Source organism: Pelodiscus sinensis, chromosome 5 (genome assembly GCF_049634645.1).
Source record: "Pelodiscus sinensis isolate JC-2024 chromosome 5, ASM4963464v1, whole genome shotgun sequence".
Classification (NCBI taxonomy): Eukaryota; Metazoa; Chordata; order Testudines; family Trionychidae; genus Pelodiscus; species Pelodiscus sinensis.
The window spans coordinates 22,443,391-22,462,254 of record NC_134715.1 but is presented as its reverse complement, the minus strand read 5'-3'; the positions used below and the strand labels follow the sequence as shown (position 1 = coordinate 22,462,254).

General features: G+C 43.7%; 1 protein-coding gene across 4 annotated transcripts in view; it reads left to right on the top strand.

Annotated features, from left to right (window-relative positions):
* TSPAN5 (tetraspanin 5) overlaps positions 1-18,864 on the top strand; it is a 131,488-nt gene that overhangs the window by 18,467 nt on the left and 94,157 nt on the right. The window contains exon 2 of one of the 4 annotated variants that reach the window (XM_075929643.1): positions 12,535-12,679. The exons of the other annotated variants lie outside the window; for them this stretch is intronic. Coding sequence (XP_075785758.1) covers positions 12,677-12,679 — 3 coding nt within the window. The 5' untranslated portion in view covers positions 12,535-12,676. The remainder of the gene's footprint in view (positions 1-12,534; positions 12,680-18,864) is intronic. 4 annotated transcript variants of the gene reach the window in all.

The window sequence follows — 18,864 nt, the reverse complement described above, 5'->3', positions numbered from 1 at the left end:
ACCTGCGTTGTCAGTTACTTGAAAATTGGGAGCATATGAAGGGGAGAGGGATGCCTTCTTACTGGCTGCACCATCCTGGCAAGTTTGAAATCTTGAAGGCAAGATCTAAAATGGGCTGGGTTGTTTGGGGTTGTATATCTGGCTAAAAAACTAGACCATTTGATATGGTTTGGTCATCTGTGAGTAAAACGTGCATTTACTGAAACTTTAAGCTAACCTATTACTAATCTTGTAATTAACTATTCTATTGAAGCTTTTAGAGTCTTAAAACTTGGTTAAACTGATCAACTGTCATAGGTAAACCATGACAGACTTAGCACTATGTTGGCTATATTTGAAGCCCCAGGGTCTTGTCTCCTGGGAATTGGATGTCTAGGAAAACAGCTGCTTATCTAAATTCTTGTGCAGAGAGGAAATTTTAGAAAAGGGTGTGTGTATTGTACCCTAGAACAAAAAGCATAAGAAAATGGTTTGAGTGGCCCTTTATCTCGCAAACCATTTGTTTCACTATATGGGGATCTATTTTCAAAACAATCAGTGGAATTTTGGACAATGGAACTAATGCTTTGAGGTTTCAAAACATGTTTATTTTGCTTAGCTTTTAGCTGATAGTTTTCTTTTCTTATGTTTGTTTGATTTTAGAGAACTTGGTTTATTGATGTTTTCCTGGCAGTGAGAAGGACTTCATTTTTTCCAGTCCTGTTCATTGTGGGAGGCTTATGTAATTTTTTTCTAAACGACATCTTGAGTTTCTATGGAATTGGTGCTCTCAAATTACTGAAAGATGGCCTCATTTTGCAAACACATGCTACAGGATGCTTACTACTGGGTGTAATGCTGCAAACTTCAGTAGGATTATTCCATGGCAGTAAGTTGTTTGCAGGATTATCAGACATGTGGCATGGTAGCCTAAAATTGTGCATTAGCTATATATTTTTTTGTTTTTTTTTCTACTTCTCCATGCTTACACTTACGTAACTCCGAAGGTGACATTTTTTTTGATGGCCAGCCAGAATCTGTATTCACAAGGAGTAATCCCTATTGGGGAAATCTCCCTTCTTCCTGTTTCTCTTGTTTTCTGCCTCTGGGAAACAGGCACAGGGATCTGACTTTCATATCATTTTGACTCCTCTTTGAGCTTTTGAGTTGTTTCTTCTGCATTTCCATTAGGGATGTAATAATATAACCCTTTAAACGCTTAACTGATAAGCCTGGACTCATTGGTTACCGTTAAACGCAGGTTCCCGGCCCATTCCCAGGCAGATGGCTGCCACCCTAGCTAGCTCAGTATCAGAATCTGCAGCGTACGGCGGCAGCCAGCTCCCTGGGAGCAGAGTCGGGAGCTAGTTTAAAAGCCGGCTCCTGGGAAGCTGGCCAAACCCCGGTTGCAGGCTCTGCAATATACTGCAGAACTCGCAATATGTAACCGCTGAGATTTTTTATCGGTTACATAGTTAACTGCTTTTTAACATCCCTAATTTCCATTTGTTGCTGTCTTTTATCTTCTGCCTGAGTGATAGCCCCAGTCCAGTCACTCCAAATGTTTTATGTGCTTTCATGATTTAATAGGTTGTATATGAAGAGAATTAGCCAAGAGTAGCAAAGTTGGCTTTAATAGCTAGCGCTAAATCTTATAGTAGTCAAGGAAGAGGGATTTACTATTTCTGTTCTTTGGGGCCAAATAGCTGCTCGTAATACAGAGTTAAAGCCTGTCTTTGTGGCTTGTGTAGATGTGCAAGGATGAGGAAGCAGCAGAACATTGTAGATCCATTGTTTTCCTGGCCGGTGGGGCATAGGCTGTGGAGTTTGCAGGTGGTAGCAGTCACAGGTTTCTACCATCTCTCCGTATTAGGAAGTAGTGCTCCTTGGTGGTACCCACTGTTGCTGGTGTACAAGGTATATGGGAGAGCGGACTGTGGGATGTTGGGGACAAGGCTGTTGACTATAAATCTTCTGGTCAGGATTGGGGGTGGGGTACCATGGATGATGATAGAGTTTTATGAGTTTATCCGTGATTCGTTCTGATGTGCTATGAACTGCTACCATGCTTAGTGGTCGATTCTGTGTTTCTCTTCCTCATACCCACAGCCTGGTGTTTTTGGCCTCATGAACAGAACCAGGATTTGGCTCTTAGCATTTTATGCTCTCCGAGGTTGTGTGCTGATGTGCTTGCAAGTTGAACTAACAACAACTTCACGCTTTTCAATTTTTTATAAACCTACTCCTGTTGTAAAGCTGATTTCAGATAGAGGCATGGAGGTGCTCAGTTTTTATTTCTGTCCCTTGCCTGCAGAAATAAATTGTTTTCCTAATGCTTTTGTCCTAAGTTTTCCATTTCTTTCAGGTGTTTGTGGCCCTGCTCATAATGGATTTCACTTAAAGGTGTTACAAGAGCTGAGAGATGAGTTTAAGCTGAAACATTTCAGTTAAAAAACTTTGGTCTTTGAAAGCCCCCACAGTATTTGTGAAGATTGTTCCTTTGTATTTCCATTCATTGTTTATTATGTCAGCTGCTTTTAGCACCGGGCTCTGTCTAGCTCAGTGACTTTTTCTATGATGAATGCCATTTGGGATTTGAATATGTAGGTTTTAAGAGATCATCTTTTTAAAGAGTTGCTTAAGAATTGTGCTGGTGCATTAGTCTTTCTGATTTTAATAGTATCTGTCTAAAAATATTCTAAAAATCCAAAATGTAAAAGTTAGGCTTTGACTTAGTGTGCTGGTATCTGTGCTGGTGAATTTCATTTCCTGTCTTCAGTTTCAAGAGACATGTAAAGTCACAAACTCACTTAGAGTTGTTTCATTTCCTTGATGCGTCTCCAGTATCAACCCCAAACCGTATAGGATAGCTTCAAAAATTGATAGCTATAACTGCTAAATTAAGGCCCACTGATGTCAGCTACACTTTGCTTCAGTGGGGTTCAAGTTGTATAGAAACACCTCAGATTGGGATTGGGTTGGAATATCAGGTGAGGAAAGAAGGTAAAATTTTCAAAAGCATCTAAATCTCCCAACCAGTAGGAGTTTGGCTCCTGAATACCTGTAAAAACCTCACTCTTAGGAACTCAAGTCTCTCAAGATTTTCAATGGGGCATAGGCCCTTAAGGGCCTATATTCATTCTAAAAATGAAACTTACACTGTTTGTTCTTGGGGAAGAATCAAGAATGCAGTAGTTTAGTAAACTTCTAATGTGACACCAATTGCTGCCGCCTTCAAAAGTTTAGAAGTCAGTAGCAAGGAAAATACATAATGCTGGAAGAGTCCTTAGAGGGCCTGAATGAATATAATAACATGCAGTCAACATCTGTGGACAACTGGGCAGATGGATTATCCATTTTAGATATTTCCCAAACTATGCTTTGTAGTTATAATGACATAGCATCTTGTCACTAACTGAGAGCTCAACATTCAAATGCCCTTCATGTTTACTTCTCTTTAGGTAGGAGTGTCCTATTGCAGGGGATTAGGGTAGATGAAGAGAATGGGAGTTTTGTGCTGCTACCTTGGCAGTCCTCACCAGCCAGTTTAGGGTTTTCAGGAGGGAGACTGGCTCATAGCCCTAAACAGTGGATGAGGAGATACTTCTAGTGTGAGAATGATGGTCTGTCCTGTCAGGTAGGAACAAATCTTGGTTGGAAAAAGTTGGAGGATTACTGCTGTGAGCTCTGACTTCAGTTACACCTGTTGAATCCCAGAAGGGCTATGCTATAAGGCAGGCATGTCCAAAGTCCGGCCCGCGGGCCAATTGCGGCCCGTGTTCCGGTTTAATACGGCCCCACAGGTAATTTGGCAATATCTATCTTTTATGGCCCCCAACAAATCCATATGTATTGAGATGAATACATTGTAAAATCTCAGTTAGTCAGTTGGTCTAAATCAGTTATAAATATATTTGGACACAACATGTATACTTGGTGTTATGTTCCTGTTCATATTTTTTGAACTTAAAAGTTGACAGACAACCTTTATTACCAATAATATGTAATGTACTTTACAATGTTCCTGACATATATTTCAGCTTCCTGGATTTTTTTTTCATCTGGCCTTCAGATATGAAAGGCAAAGTGATTTAACACCTGTTTAGATTTGTCATCCATGTGACGAAATGAAAAGTATGCCGTTTGCAATAAACTTTGCATAAAATAATTAATTTGCATTTAATTTTAATGGTTCAAAGAATGTCAGGCAAAATGGTCGGCCCTCACTCATGTTCACTTCATCACATCTGGCCCTCTTTGAAAAAAGTTTGGACACCCCTGCTATAAGGGATGAGGCAGAGAGGTTAAAGAAACGCTGGGCTGGGCATGGAGAAGCATTTAATTCAAGGAAGGGGTCCTAGATTTATAGCTATTGAAGATGGAGAAGACCTATTGTTCATCTAACCTAACTCTATGGGACTTGCGCAGATCCAAACTTCATCAAAAGGGCCGTAATATTTTTAGTAACTCTCTTTATTTAAAGCAAACAAACAAATAAATAAATAAATAAATAAATGTTTTCACCTTTTTCTTAAGAAGGTTAAGATGACTAGTTTAACTACCAAGTTAGTTTGTATAATAAATAAATCAATAATGTAAGTAATATTTTTAAATATTCATTTGAGTCTAAGCCTGGAAATTTTCTAAACAAAGTATCTGATTAAAGGCACACTGCCAATCTGATTTAACAAGAACAAAATGCCATTACTGCTTTCATAATTAATTTATTTTAATTTCTTGCAGAAAATATTTCAGGAATCAACTATTATGTTCTACAAATGTATTTGAACTGCTTCCTTGCTGTTTTTAAATTAGTATTTCCCATAGGTTGTTACCTGCTATGTGGGACACCATTGAGGGTGCATTTTGCCCCTTCTGCCTCATATGCTGGTCATCTCTGGAGAATGCTCATGTTTTGCTGAAGTATATAAACTTCAGGTGAATGCAGTAGTATTGGTAAGGCCTGCTGATGGGAATTCCAGGCCCCAGGATAGCACAATAAATGGGTCTCCCATCCCCTTCTCTTGGAGAGAGGCACAAGCCCTGCCCAACCAGAGAGACCCTGAGTGCCACCCCTCCATCAGTAGGTTTCAACAGAAATACTGGTCACACTTGACGTGACATCACAATCTACATTTCATCTTTAGAAAATACCCGACATTTCTATTTTTTCAATTTGTTTCCCCGAACACAGAGCTCAAAATCTGGACTGTCCGGTTCAAAACTGGACACCTGGCAACCCTATCAGAGTATCCTCTGGTTGGTCGCAGGCCCAACCCCCACTCAAAGGTGCTCTTCCCACCCTCCTTTCCCTTTCTGTCCCCCTCCCCCAGTGGTCCTATGCCCAGCTCTGCTCCTTCCTCTCTGCCCCACACTGGTCCTCTGACACCCTCTACTCCATCCCATTGGCTCCTTTGTCCCAGACATGGCTGCCTACCTCTGCCCCCACCCCTCTGCTCTTTTCCCTTCCCAGTCTGGCATCTCCCAGTCATCCCCAGCTTGGCTGTCACCCCCTACAGTCCAGTGCCTAGCTGTACCCCAGAGCCTGGCTCCCACCTTCTTCTCAGCCCTGCTCTCCCCCTCCCTGCTCACTCACAGGGTTACAAAGTTGTAGCAATTGCTACCACAGCCAGCTGGTTCCTACCCCTGGCTCTACCTTCCTTGCGCAGCTGGGGGCTGCTGTCCGTACTCACCCTCTGGTCGCCCGGGGACACCCTTGCCTTGGCACTGTCCGGTGGGATGTACCACCAGCAGAGTCACTCTGCATCCTGCGGTGAGCTCTGGGACCGGTGACCGTGTGGCCAGGAGCCCTGTAGCCCACCCAGGCCATGTAAAAGGTCCTGGGTCTCCCACCCATAGCTACTGCGGTGCCAGCCAGAGGACCCTCGGCCCCTTTAAATCACCTGGAGCCATGGGCAGTTGCTGCCTTGGGTGGGCCTGAACCTGGCCTCCAAGCGCATCTGGGCCTGTGAAGTTAGGAGCTGCAGTGAGGGGCTCTGGATGACAGTATTGTGTCAGTTCTCTGCCATACATGCAGCTTTCATTCTCCGTCATAAAAATTCCCACAGCATGGGCTGCACTTATCCTGTCAAAACCTGCCCCCAGTGCACCTGTATTCACAGAGATCCAGCTGCAGCACTTGTTCCCCTCCTCTCTGTACCTGTTTTCACAAACATCTCATCATATTGAAATATCCAGAGCTTGGCCCTCTCCTCTGTGTTGAACCCCACTGCTGCCCACCTCAAGTTAGCCCTTAGAGCCTCCCCCATCAGCACTTACTCCCGCTCTGCTCTTTACCTCCTACAGCAGTGCTGTTTAAATGGCCCCAACAGGGCTACCAGCAATTGCCCTTTTAGCCACCCCCACCGCCTGTTGGCAGGCCTGGAATCACATCCGTGTGAATGGCGTGGAACACAACGTTCTTCTGTGTGTACAATGCAAACACTGGTAGAAATTACCTTTCAAAGCCGCTACAGCGAAAAAAGAAAATGCGGCCACAGCCTCATTTTGCTGGTGCAGGAAGGGAAAGTTATGGGCATGGGGAAGGTTGGCTGGTAACGACACAGACCCAGGAGTTTTCCTGGTTGTCTCTAGAAGTGCAGCCTGGTCATGGCTAGACAGGTTGAAACAGGAAAATGTCACCCCTATTTGGAGCTGGAGCAGGGAGGGCACAGCGGCAGCAGGACAATGCATGCAATGCACTGTACACTCCAGCCACCACTGTAGCCTTGATTTAACTTACTGTGATTTTAAAGAGGCAGGGAGCCCCAGGCCCTCACCATCACACTCAGTAGCAGGACTCAAAAGGACCAGCCTTGGGGGCTCTCATCATCACTGCTGCCAGTCGTCTAAAAGTGGCAAGGAGCTCTGATCCCTTCCTTGCCTTGCCACTACAGGGACTTGGGAGTTGTGTGTGTCAATGCGGTAGGGAGCCGTACCTCCCTCCGGCTCCCCGCTGCTGCTGCTCTGCGGGGCTTAAAGCAGTAGGGAGCTCCGGGCTCCCTCCCATCTTGTTCCTCTGTGGATCCGAGCTCAAGGGTTACCCACAGCTGCTGCTACATCAGTGCTACTTTTGTAAGAACCAGGGGAGGACTGCTGTCACTGCTGCAGCAACAGCAATCCCAGGCCTTCTAAAGTCCACCAGGCTCTGGGGCAATTGTCCTCTTTGCCCCCCTGCCCCATCAGCAGGCCTGATGTCAGTGGTTAACATCAACTGAACTTCAATGGTAGTTTTCTTTGGCAGGGTGGTGGTGGTGGTGGTGGTGGTTGTAATAAAAGTAGGCAAACATTCAGAGAAGTTGTCCTTTTTCAGTTTAAGTTGATAGGGCACTTTTCAGAAGTCCCATAGAAAAGTTGCTGTTTTTTCCTTCCCCCATAAATGACACTTCCATTAGAAAGTACTACAACTGGCACACTTTTTTTAAGAGTGAAGACTCTTACAGCAGATTTCTAAATCTTGAATGCAAAGAGTCAGAATAAAGTATTTGCCCTAAGAAAATCCATATTTAAGGCAAAAAGTTAATATATGAATTATTGTACTGCTTGAGAAGTTGGGGAAATAGTAATGAAGTTGGGGAATTCTTATTCTCTAGAAGGCAACGGACTTCACTGGATGGCCTCGAGCAGCTTCCAGAATTGAATATTTTTATGTTTTTTACTGCAACTAATTTCTAAGAGTCTAGAATCAAGAAAGACCTGCTTTAATGGTCCAGTAGGCTTCCTTCTGTGTAATAACTATGCAAGCTGTCTCCCCTTTAGATCATAGCTCATAATAATTATTTCTACTTTGTGAAAGGTTTTATTTTTAGGCTAATATAATCTTAGATGAAACATTTCTCCTTCGTAGATTTACGAAGGAGCATAGTTGTGATTTTAAAAAAAAATCTTACCATTCCACCAACTCCCTTTAAACTAGCTTACACTGAAGACTTCACTGTAAATAAGTGATTATACTAAAGACATTCTTGCTAATAATACACTTTGACTTCTTTCTGGTTGAGAGTCTTGAGACTTCAGTCCTAAAGACAGAGCTATCCAAGCATCAGTGCTATCCATGTGTGGCATCAAGAGGATATGTTATATAAGCAAATAGTTATGCAAAAAAAGAACATCATGAAAAATGTATAGTGGTTTTTTGCTTCAATAAGTTTGTAGTGTTTGCAAACGGAGCCAGATTGACATATGTGGAAGCAGAAGTACTCTCTGGACTTTGGTTTCTGAACCATGAAAGAACTTCCCTCTTTTGTAGAGGGATTGAAAGAATGTTACCACTAACCAGGGAAACCTTGGTATCTGTGTAATTATTTTCTTCTTGTATGGTGTTTACTAAAACTTAATGGATGATATAAAAATTTGGAACTGACAAGGGTGCACAGAAAGAGGTCACAAAAATGTTTTGTGCCAAGTATGTATTGGCTCTAGTTTTGTCGGCAATCCCTCTGGTTTTGTCGGCAAGCTGCTTTTCCTTAAAAAATGATGTTTACGCAGCTTGTCAACAAATAGGAGGGTTCACTGACAAAACTGCATCTTAATTACTTTCACTTTTGAAAGTCCCGCTTTCGAAAGTGAGCTCGAAAGAAGATATGCAAATTCCAGCTGAATTTGCATATCCTCTTTCGAAAGTATAACGTAGTCTAGATACGTGGAAAGGTGTTGTATGCCAGGGTTCTGGTTGCGGTAGAGAGGATAAGTTTCTGGTACATATAGATAACTTATATTGTAAAGTGTTTTAAGACAAACTAGGGGGCCCAGGATCGGATTAACACATGCTTAGGCTTTAAGATATGTCAGGTTTAAGAAGTCCCATAGCATTGTCAAATATATGTATTATACTAATCCTTCATATTCTGAGGCCCTAAACTGTATCTTCTTTAGCTTGTGCATAAATCTGTCTCTAAAGGGCCATATAGAAAGCCACCTTAGTAAGTTTTGTGAAATTGACAAAGCAACATTAAATAGAAACCTTCTTTGGAATTTTATAACAAATAATTCTTTGGAAGTGTAGGCAGCTGTGGTGTGTCTGGAAATATGCTAAGAACTAATAAACTACACTTTTATTAAGGTTGAGGAGTGTATGGGAAGGAACTGATAAAGAACAGGAAAAGAGTACCTTTTAGAGAGTAATGAGAAAATTATAGACCCGATATTTGTGAGCTAACATGAAATATTTGTTTTTAAACTGAATGCAAATTGAATAAATGTCACCTTTTGGCTTTCATTAGGGGGTCTTAACACAAGTTTTTGTGCAGATCTCATGCTGGATGATCTCATTTTATAAAACACAGACAAACAGAAATGTGTATCTTAACAATGTGAGAGTGTGAACTTTTGGCATACTTTATGCCTGTATTATTGCGTGGGAATGGTGTGGAAGAAACATATATAATCTGTATCCTCTTGCTCTTCCTAAATACATGTTTTAAACAGAAATTCAGGGTTCACGAGGGCTTATCTGTCTGTCTTCCAAGTTCAAAGACTAGTCTTTTTTGTAGGCTAGAGTCATCAAGCGAAAACCTTCCAACACAAGAAATGCGTGATGAGCTGTAGTTGCAAACATCAGTGGCAGGGGGCAAAAACTGTTCCTCTGTCTGGTGTAAAAATGAGGCAGTAAATAGCGTGCTTCAGGGAATTTGCGTTCCTACCCCCAAGCATTGATGCAGTGGTTTGTCATTAATCTGTCCGTCCCTCTCTCTCTCTCATTTGTGTACAGTGATGCAGTACTTTAATAGCAGTGCAGTGTCTGAGAGAGGTAGACCATCACTATGCCACCTAACTAATCTGTAAAATTCTAGTAGTATATTTAAGTTGATGATTAACATTGTCAGCCTGATTGAGTATATCCTTTCTAAAACCTTGTTTTTTCCTCCTCCTCCTGTTGCTTTAAACTCTCTCCTTTGACTTCAAAACAGACAATTGTGGGATTTTTCTTTGCCTTCCTGACAGCAGTGATACTGAATTTAGAACTCAGGGCACCTTGATTTGATAGCAGCTGCGGTATGCATCTTAAGATCTGTAAGATGCGGTATCTGTAATGCATGTATTACATTAAATTAACATTCTGTGGCATACATACTTGCGCTTCTCTCCCTATCTTATTATTCTAACTTCAGACCAATTATAAAAATGAAGACTGAGCAGTTAACAATATTCTCTTGCGTTGACACAGCCTGATTCTACTCTTTTACACCCACGTGATTCCTCTGAAGTCAGTGGAATTATTCCTCATTTATACCAGTCTGTGAAAATTGGGACACACATTGGTTTTATTGTAGACTGACTCGATCACCCTGACTTGGCCCCTTTCCATTTTTCATGCAGGCTGGCAAGCAGCTGCTTGTGCATTTGATGGCAGCGTTATATCCTGGTTATCCAAGTATTGCTCAGAAGAGTAGCCTGGTCTTTTCCGTTTCCTTTCCTTGCTGCTTTGGTCTGAGAGAACCGTACTGCAGTGCTCTTAATTACTTGGCCTCCTCTGTGCTTTTAGAAGTCAGTTGCTCCTTTGGAGTCTGGATTCTACTGACTGACTAGAGAAGCACAGTGGGAACCGGAGCTGGATATTTGGTGGGTATTTGACAAAAAGAATCAGGGCTTTTATTATTTACTGAATTTTACAGTATTAGTTGTAACCCTTTTCTCAAACACTACACAGAGGAGGGGATTATATAAATAGGTAGAGAGAAGAAACATCAGTTCTTAATGTATCAGTATAGCATTAAAACAACTTTCCATTTCCACACATGTAACCTGTTCTTTGAAATGATCCTAAGAAAGCAGTAAGCTGTGCAGCAACATTGTCAAGGAAGATCATTATTTTTGCCAGAGCTCCCCCAAATCCAATTGCATGCAGCAAATGCAAGCCACAAATGATAATAAATCATGGATCCTTCACACCAGTGACTGAAATATGACTGGTGTGACCTAGTTCATTTGCATATTAAATGTGTTAGAGATTTTTATGCTTTTTTTCTTGTTTCCTAGGAAACCGGTGCTAGGGTATAGTAGAGAACAGTAATTGCATGGAGGGTGCTGCATGTCTGAATCTTTGTTCTTTTGTAGACAGGAGGCTGTAAAAAAGAGAGAGGGCTGGAATTGTAAAAATATCTTTGACAAAAAATAGGATAAGCACGTCCCTATTTTGTGCTAAAGAACTACAAATTCCCAGCATATTTGTACAAAAATGCTCCCATGTACTAACAGGAATATTTATAATGTAAGTCATTTGGGTATGACTTGTACAAAGAGTCACTTCAAGGCACTACTAAAAGAAACTGAATTCAAATGAACATGAAGCTGACTAATTTGTTTTCATTGTCCTTGCTGAATGCATGCAACAACGGTGGTATTTGTTAGTGGGTGAATTAGACAGTGAAATGGAGAATGTTGTCAGAAGACTGAACATGTAAGTAGAAAAGGAAAACTAGATGGAAACAGATTAAATTAGTGGTAAATCTTGGGATAGAGAAGTGGCGATTTCAAGAGAATTAAATAACTCTAGAGAGAGATTAGGACAGCTGTGATCCTTCATATAGCGAGGGAGAGGAGGGAAGAGTAGAGTTGAGGACTACTGTCTAGTTGTGCCATGTGATTCATTTAAAAGCAACCTCTTAGCTTTAGCAGAACAGGTTGAAACTGTCTTAACTGGGATTCTCTGGTCGGCAACATCCATGGTCCGGCACACGTTGGAGGGCCAGTGGAAACGATCCCTGCAGGTCCAGCAGGGCAGTGAGCTGCTTGCAACAGGTCTGTCCATTGGGATTTGGGAGACACGTGCATGGCTGCCCAGTGGGCCTGGGGCTGCGGTAGCTTGGTGGGGCAGTGACCCGCAGCTGCCTGGTGGGTCCTGGAGCCCCGGTGTGGCATGTGTGGTTGCCCTATGGGTCCCAGTACGGCACGCATGGTTGCCCTGCGCGTCACAGAGCCAGGAGAGTGATGTCTTCGAAGCAGGGTCTGCTGGTGCTGCTGGAGGTGAGGAGCCTGCCTGGAGGCCAGTGGGCCAGGTGGAGGGTGGGCTGGTTGCAAGGGGTCCAAAAAATACCTCCCCTGGTCCAACAAAATTCCTCATCTGGGACCGGTCAGGCCCCCGAGAGTCCCAGACCAGGGAGGTCCAACCTGTACTAAGAAATTTTGCCACTGGAACTTGTATGTAGTAATGTGTGAGGACATAAGAGTGCTGCAGAGCCTTCCCCCAAAGTGTTGGTGAAGCTTCCTGGAACAAGTGCTTAATATTTCTGGTATACATAAAATATGACTGCACTTGTTCTTGGTTTGTTCCAATGGATGTTTCAACTAGCATGAAGAGCCAGGTGCACACTGTGAGATGCTGGAGTTTCTGTGCACTGCTGAGCTCTCTTGCTCGCACCGAAGATGCCAGGCCAAAGATTTGCAAGCCACAACTTGAATGACTCTGGGTTGGAGGTTATTGTGAAGAGCATTGCCCTGGGTGGGAAATGGTGCTTGAAGGAGGTAAGGCACTTTATTGATGTCTTTTACTTGATTTGTTGCTGCTGTTCTTGCCTGTTGTTGACCTAACTTTTTTTTTCTTCTCATCCCATGCAGAGCACTGAGAACAGAGTGGGCCTAAGTTTGGAGGGAGAGTGCCACAAAATTGTACCAGTCCCTTCCCCCCAATTCCTGCACTGATTGGATATGATTTCCATAGGGCTGTCAAGAGGACCACTGGGTTTTGGGCGGGCATGGGATGGTAAGTAGAACCAGAGGATGTACCTGGAAATGGGTTAATTCCATTGAGTTTCAAAGTTGGATGCTTCTGATGACATTTTTTCTGTTCTCAGGAATCTGGGAAACGCAGTTGTCTCACTCGGAAGCGGACTTTAGGTCACCATAAAGCAGTGATGAGCAACCTGTGGGCCACTGGTCATGTGTGGCCCATTGGGGCTCTGTGTGTGGCCTGCAAGGCATTTTGTTTTCCGTTGCCCATGTGAAGGATTGCCAGATTCTGCTGGTTTCTTTCCACATAGGTTTTTTTCCCTACACCCCACAAATTCTAGGTACACTTGCGCAGTTAGCAAAACTACCCTCTCCTCGGAGACCATCTTGGTTATGACAGTCTTGAGGCCCACTGAAATGGAGGGCCTCTCATATTACCCACTCACTAGCCTAGGTGGCCTTTTCTGCCATAAAATATTTGTGTATAATGCTTGTGGCATATGTCTAGTCTTTTTCTCTAAGGTTTGTATTTCTCAGGTGCTGAATCTCTATTGGTACTAATATGGCTGTATCAGAAAGTATGTTTTTAAAATATATTTTATATTGGGAAGCAACATTTCTGAAAGTTTTTATTTGTAAGGCTTTGAAATAAATTATTTGTTTGTAACAGGACTCCATGTCTTGAATTTTGGGGTTGGGGTGGAGAGAAGTGTACAGCAAAGTCAGCCAAGAGCCACCTTGTGCGCTCTTGTTACATAAAAAAGGCCAGACTGGGTCAGACCAATGGTCCATCTAGCCCAGTACCCTGTCTGCCAACAGTGGCTAATGCCAGATGCCCCAGAGGGAGGGAACACAGCAGGCAATCCTCATGTGATCTCTCCCCTGTCACTCACTTCCAGACAAACAGAGGCTGGGGACACCATTCCTACCCATCCTGTCTAATAGCCATTGATGGCCCTGACCTCCATGAATCTATCTAGCTCTTTTTTGAACCCTGTTAAAGTCCTAGCCTTCACCGCATCCTCTGGCAAGTTCCACAGGTTGACAATGTGTTGAGTGAGGAAAAACTTCCTTTTATTTGTTTAAAACCTGCTGCCTATTAATTTCTTAAGTGACTCCTAGTTTTTATATTGTGGGAGTAAGTAACTTTTCCTTATTCACTTTTTCCACACCAGTCATGATTTTATAGACCTCTGTTATATCCCCCCTTAAGTCTCCTTTTTTCTAAGCTGAAAAGTCCAAATCTTTATCTCTCTTCATATGGGACCCATTCCAAACCCCTAATCATTTTTGTTGCCCATTTTTGTGCCTGTGTTGACCTATGGTTTTACTGGGGACAGAGCCATTAATCTGTGGTGTCACTTCAGGTTGAGCCAGGAGCATGGTAGGACTGTGTTAAGAGGATCATATGCTCTTGTTGGAGCAGCTGCAACAGCACTTGCTGACTACCACAGTGATTTAAGGAAAGGTAGTGGTGAGCAACATGTTTAGCTTTGCTCAGAGCAAGTGCAGCAACAACCAGCATGAGTGCCAGCGTGCTAATTACAAGCATGGGAGTGCAGAGCATGTGGACGGGTGTGTGGAAGACATTCCAAATGCTTGCAGTTGTGCTTAAAATGCCTTACTGGCCCTATAGTAGACAAGTAGCGAGAGCCTGATAAGCTAGAAGGATGTTTGCACTACAGTTCTATGACTCTAATTCATGGAAATCATTGTGGGGAAAATTAACAGGATACAAAACTTTAATTTATTTGCCGTTAGCTACTCAGCAATGCATTTTAAACACATTTGAGCACTTTCCTCCAGAAATGTAATTAAATTTAATTTTTCCCTCTGAGTCTTCATACTTCATGAAATGTTAGAATTGAAATTTTTCTTTGTTTGTGGTTAGTTCTCAAGAATGCAAAAGCCTGAAGAGCAGTACCTATGGGCAGACATGGCATGAGCAGCTGCTGTTCACGTGTCCTCATCGTAGCTCTACCTCCATCCCAATGCGTCATTGCCCATGCTATTACTATCCTGTTTGTTGAATAAAGACCATCTGAACTGTGCTTTGATTTTGCTTTTCTATTGCTTTTGTTAGCTCTGGATCAATGTCTGTTCTCTTGTCAGCCTTGGAACCCATGTTTATCATTAAGAGTTTATATTACAGTGTTGCCCAAAGGCCCCAATGGATGGAGTGGGAGAGCCTTATACTAGCTACCGCGCAAGTTCATAGCAAAAGACCACCTTAATGAACAAAGAATGGGAGGGGACGGGGCAGACGCACAGAGAACTGAAGTGCCTGACCTGAGATGATAGCGGTTTTCAGGTATCTAAAAGGGTGTCACAAGGAGGCGGGAGAAAAATTGTTCTTCCTGGCCTCTGAAGATAGAACAAGAAGCAATGGGCTTAAACTGCAGCAAGGGAGGCTTAGGTTGGACATTAGGAAAAAGTTCCTAACTCTCAGGGTGGTTAAACACTCGAATAAATTGTCTAAGGAGGTTGTGGAATCTCCATCTCTGGAGATATTTAAGAATAGGTTAGGTAGATAAATGTCTATCAGGGATGGTCTAGACCAGCGGTTCCCAACCTTTTCCAGATGGGGACCCATTTTGGCAATTCAGGAAGACTTGGTGACCCAAGGCAATTCAAAAATGGGGGGAGGGGAGAGCCACCTGGGGAGACACTTGGTGACCCTTTTGAAATGTAATGGTGACCCATATTTGGGTCCCTAGCCATACGTTGGGAAACCCTGGTCTAGACAGTACTGGGTCCTGCCATGAGGGCAGTGGACTGGACTCGATGACCTCTCGAGGTCCCTTCCAGTCCTAGTAGTCTATGATTCTATGAGATCAGATAATATGTCAGTGGCAAAATGAGGACTACTCTTAAATTATTGTTCAGTCAGTGTAGTTGGTTGTGAGACCACAGTTAAGAGATGTTATCAGTTTACTGTGCTGTTTTGTCCTCATGAGTGCTTTGGTATTTGTGCTTTTACTATTCAACATGTTTCTTGTGGAAAAATGCTGTAACACAAGGTTTTGTGATAAATTTCCCTAAATCAATTGCACATTTTGTTGTGTACATATATTTTTATTTTATTTTTAAAAGTTAAGTGAGTCCAAGGAAATTGGTAATCATCTCTACTTAATCACTAGTTGTGACTAACACTTGTCAAAGGCCATAGATTGACAGTCTAGCATACTAAATACCTTTATGTATCCACAGAACAATTAGTGTGGGTAGTGACAATGCAGACTTCTCTGTACTGCTTCGCCAAGTCAGTGTATCACATAATGCTCACTCCTTTGTTTTCCCGTAACAGTGGGTGTTTTATGAGAGAAAGTGGGTTTTGAAATAATTTAACCAATATTATAAATTCCAAGTGATATCAGATCTGATAAAAATAGATGTAGAAAAAATGACCTGGTAGATGCAGTGTGAATTTTGTGCTGAGGCTGCTTTATTTATTGGCGATGTGGTCACAGGACTTTCTTAGACATTTGCTAATTGAGCAGTTGTCTTCGCCAGAGAGAGGAAATAGAATGAACTTTTCCATTGCTTCTGGATACTCAAATAGCCATGGATGTGCCTCTCTTCTCCCCCTTCTCCCCCCCCCCCCGAAAAAAAGTTCTCAGTTCCACCTGTGCTTGCCTCAAAGATTATACCATGCCCAGTCAATTCTATGTATAGAAATGAAACACTACACATTTGTGAGTGGTTTTGCAGCAACCTTTCTGTGCTCAGAGCAGATCACCCCAGTGCCTCCCTTTGCTGGCTTCCATAGAGCACAGAAATCAAATGAAAGGAGTCAGGCTTCCTCTGAAAAGTCTTCCAAGGGACTGGTTCAATTTGTGAAAAGGGTGGCCTCCCTTCCATGACTCATAGACTTTAAGGTCAGAAGGGACCATTATGATAATCTAGTCTGACCCCCTGCACAATGCAGGCCACAGAATCTCACCCACCCCCTCCTGAAATAATCCTCTCATCTATAGCTCAGACATCAAAGTCCTCAAATGATGGTTTAAAGACCCCAAGATGCAGCGAATCCTCCAGCAAGTGATTCATGCCCCATGCTACAGAGGAAGGCGAAAAACCTCCAGGGCCTCAGCCAATCTACCCTGGAGGAAAATTCCTTCCCGACCCCAAATACAGGCAGTCCCCGGGTTACGTACAAGATAGGGACTGTAGGTTTGTTCTTAAGTTGAATCTATGTAAGTCGGAACTGGCGTCCAGATTCAGCCGCTGCTGAAACTGACCGCCAGTTCTGACTTACATACAGATTCAACCTAAGAACCCCAAGTCAGCTGCTGCTGAAACTGATCAGCTGCTGATTCCAGGAAGCCCGGGGCAGAGCAACTGTGCCTCGGGCTTCCTGTAGTCAGCGCTGGTCAGTTTCAGCAACGGCTGACTTGGGGACTCCTGGGGCAGAGCAGCTGGGGTGCTGCTGGGTTGGTCCAGTAGTGCCCAGAGTGGCGCTGCGGGACCAACCGGCAGCGCCCCAGCTGCTCTGCCCCAGGGTCCACAACAAAAGCCTGGTCTGCTGGGGGGGGGGGGGGGCCACACTAGCTGCGCTCCCCCCCCCCCCCAGCAGACCAGGGACATGGGGAGCAAAGCCGCAGCGGCAGGGTGCCTCGCCTCTGAGGCTTTGCTCTGGCGCGGGACCCGCCGCAGCTGTGGCTTTGCTCCCGGTGCCCCTGGTCTGCTGGGGACCGTCTCCAGCAGACCAGGGACACCGTGAGCAAACCCGCCGGGGCTGCGGCTTTGCTCCCGATGCCCCTGGTCTGCTAGAGATGGTCCCCAGCAGACCAGGGGCACCGGGAGCAGCTTTTCTCGCCCCGGAGGTCGAGGTGGCTGACCGCTGCCTGCGAGCTCTGGGGCGAGAGAACCCCGTTCGTAAGTGCGGATCCGACATAAGTTGGATCCGCGTAAGTCGGGGACTGCCTGTATGGCAATCAGCTAAACCCTGACTATGTGGGCAAGACTCAAGACAGTCGTGTTCCATTGCAACAATGGAACTATAAAGCTCAAGAGCAGAATGCTTGAGCACAGGAGACAAAGCCCTCTCAGCAACTGGCTCTCACTGTACGGTGGGTTTCCAGAAGAGATTAGAATGACCACGGACTTGAGTGCCTTTTGAGCAAAATGTAAAACCTAGTGCTTTGGCTTAGCTTTCAGACAGTACCCCTCTCCAAAATCCCACTGCCTGGAGTTAGAGAGAGGGACGCCAATAGATCTGTGTATGTTCATGTTTCAGCATGTCAGAGCTCAATTTCCAGCATGATGGTGCGTATATGAAAAAACAGGTAGGTAAAATAGTGTAAAATGTCTGTTATATGGCCTCAGCCAGTTGGATGGTGCTGGGCTGTCTGGTGGAGTAATAGATGCTCAGTTTGTGAATGAATGAGCTATTCATGAAAAGCTGGAGATTAAGTCAGTGTGTATCCGCCTCCTCCACTGCTCCCTCTTGCATCCCCTGACCCTGCAAAAAAGGGTGCGGTGGCAGAGAGAATTCTTTTCCCAGAAATGAGATTATTGTATTCTGTTATTAGCAGCCATGGGGAGCTGCACACTGAAACAACAGAAATAGGATAGCAGAGCATCTGGCAGGGTAGATCTAGGTTGCAGTTTCAACCTAGATTAATTGTAACCAGTACGAGTAGTGACCATAGCAAATTGTGTGGCATGTCAACAGTAATAGCCTGAACCAAGAGTACAGTAGCTTACATTGTTACAAGCAACTTCATTTAAAAAAAAAATTTGAAATACAGGTTTTTCCTTCTCCCTCCCCCTCCCCCTCACTGTCATCTTCTAAACAAAACTGCAACAATTTAATTTGTTCAAGGCCACATAGCAAGTGAGTGGCAAAACTGTGGCTGGAACTCGTGTCTCCTGGCTTCAAATCAGGTGCCCTATCCACTGGTTTACTTGCCTTAGTGTTACAGTTGCTCCTGCCAGAGTGAAGAGAGTGTTGGGTTCATACAGTTATTTATTTTTACATGTCCTGTACAACAGCCAGTGATGAACAGACAGTAGCTAGTGTAGAATCTCAGTAGTTTATAGTATTTTTACAGTACTTGTGCAAAGGAGCATCTATAATACACAGACTATAATACAAATACAAATACACGCTATAATACACAGACTCTAAGCTGGGGTAGGCAAACTTTTTGGCCCAAGGGCCACATTTGGGCAGGAAAATTGTCTGAATGTAGGGAGGGCGGGGTATTGGGGTGT